The 1,549-nt window shown below is 56.4% G+C and overlaps 1 protein-coding gene across 1 annotated transcript in view; it reads left to right on the top strand.

Annotated features, from left to right (window-relative positions):
- Nucleotides 1-4: 4 nt before the first annotated feature.
- The window catches only part of LOC108794413 (dual specificity protein phosphatase 7-like), a gene marked incomplete at its 5' end in the record, with an annotated part of 18,783 nt that continues 17,238 nt past the window's right edge, over nt 5-1,549 (top strand). Inside the window, one exon of the mRNA XM_018565442.1 lies at nt 5-203. Within this exon, the coding sequence (XP_018420944.1) occupies nt 5-203 (199 nt within the window). The remainder of the gene's footprint in view (nt 204-1,549) is intronic.

Below are 1,549 nucleotides of genomic sequence, written 5' to 3' on the forward strand. Positions count from 1 at the left end.
GTCCCTCCCCTTCCTGCTGCTCCGTCGCCTGAGGAGAGGAACCCTGTCCGCCCGTTCCGTCCTCCCCGCACCCCGACGCCTGGAGCACCGAGAGCTACTTCTGTACGACGACAACACCCGAGAGGAGCCGGCACCCTCCTCCGTGCTGGGCCTTCTGCTGGCCAGACTGCGAGAGGACGGCTGCCCCGCCTACTACCTGAAAGGTGAGACACGCCCACCACTGCTCCGAGCCGACACGCCCACCTCCACCACTGCTCCCAGCATCTCCTCTGCCCCGCCCACCACTACAACCCCCCAGCATCATCTGCTACCTGAGGGGGCCTCACTGTCAGGGGCACTACAACTCTCAGGATAGCATGCCCGACCAGAGGCTGAGACTTGTAGTTCCCCAACAGAGAGCTCAGACTTCCTGTATACTGGGGGCCAACTGAGGACAATGACACGCTGACACTTGGGGGCCCCACAGCAATGACACGCTGACACTTGGGGGCCCCAGAACAATGACACGCTGCCACTTGGGGGTCCAGAACAATGACACGCTGACACTTGGGGGTCCAGAACAATGACCCCCTGACACTTGGGGGTCCCAGAACAATGACACACTGACACTTGGGGGTCCCAGAACAATGACACACTGACACTTGGGGGTCCCAGAACAATGACACACTGACACTTGGGGGTCCCAGAACAATGACACACTGACACTTGGGGGTCCCAGAACAATGACACACTGACACTTGGGGGTCCCAGAACAATGACACACTGACACTTGGGGGTCCCAGAACAATGACACACTGACACTTGGGGGTCCCAGAACAATGACACACTGACACTTGGGGGTCCCAGAACAATGACACACTGACACTTGGGGGTCCCAGAACAATGACACACTGACACTTGGGGGTCCCAGAACAATGACACACTGACACTTGGGGGTCCCAGAACAATGACACACTGACACTTGGGGGTCCCAGAACAATGACACACTGACACTTGGGGGTCCCAGAACAATGACACACTGACACTTGGGGGTCCCAGAACAATGACACACTGACACTTGGGGGTCCCAGAACAATGACACACTGACACTTGGGGGTCCCAGAACAATGACACACTGACACTTGGGGGTCCCAGAACAATGACACACTGACACTTGGGGGTCCCAGAACAATGACACACTGACACTTGGGGGTCCCAGAACAATGGCACGCTGACACTTGGGGGTCCAGAACAATGACACCCTGACACCTGGGGGTCCCAGAACAATGACACACTGACACCTGGGGGCCCTAGAACAATGGCACGCTGACACTTGGGGGCCCCAGAACAATGACACACTGACACTTGGGGACCCCAGAACACCATCTTCCATCATAATAACAGATCTCTGCGCCCCGGCAGTCATGTGATCTCTGCACACCGACACAGAAATAGATGTGTGTACTCTGCAATTTGCAGTTTTCAGAGACAACCTGCGGCACATTCCGGGTCGTAGCAGAACAATGTTGTTTCCTGATAAATGTGAGACGTTCATTTGTATCCAGAACCG

Source organism: Nanorana parkeri, unplaced genomic scaffold (genome assembly GCF_000935625.1).
Source record: "Nanorana parkeri isolate BGI_ZX_2015 unplaced genomic scaffold, ASM93562v1 scaffold847, whole genome shotgun sequence".
NCBI lineage: Eukaryota > Metazoa > Chordata > Amphibia > Anura > Dicroglossidae > Nanorana > Nanorana parkeri.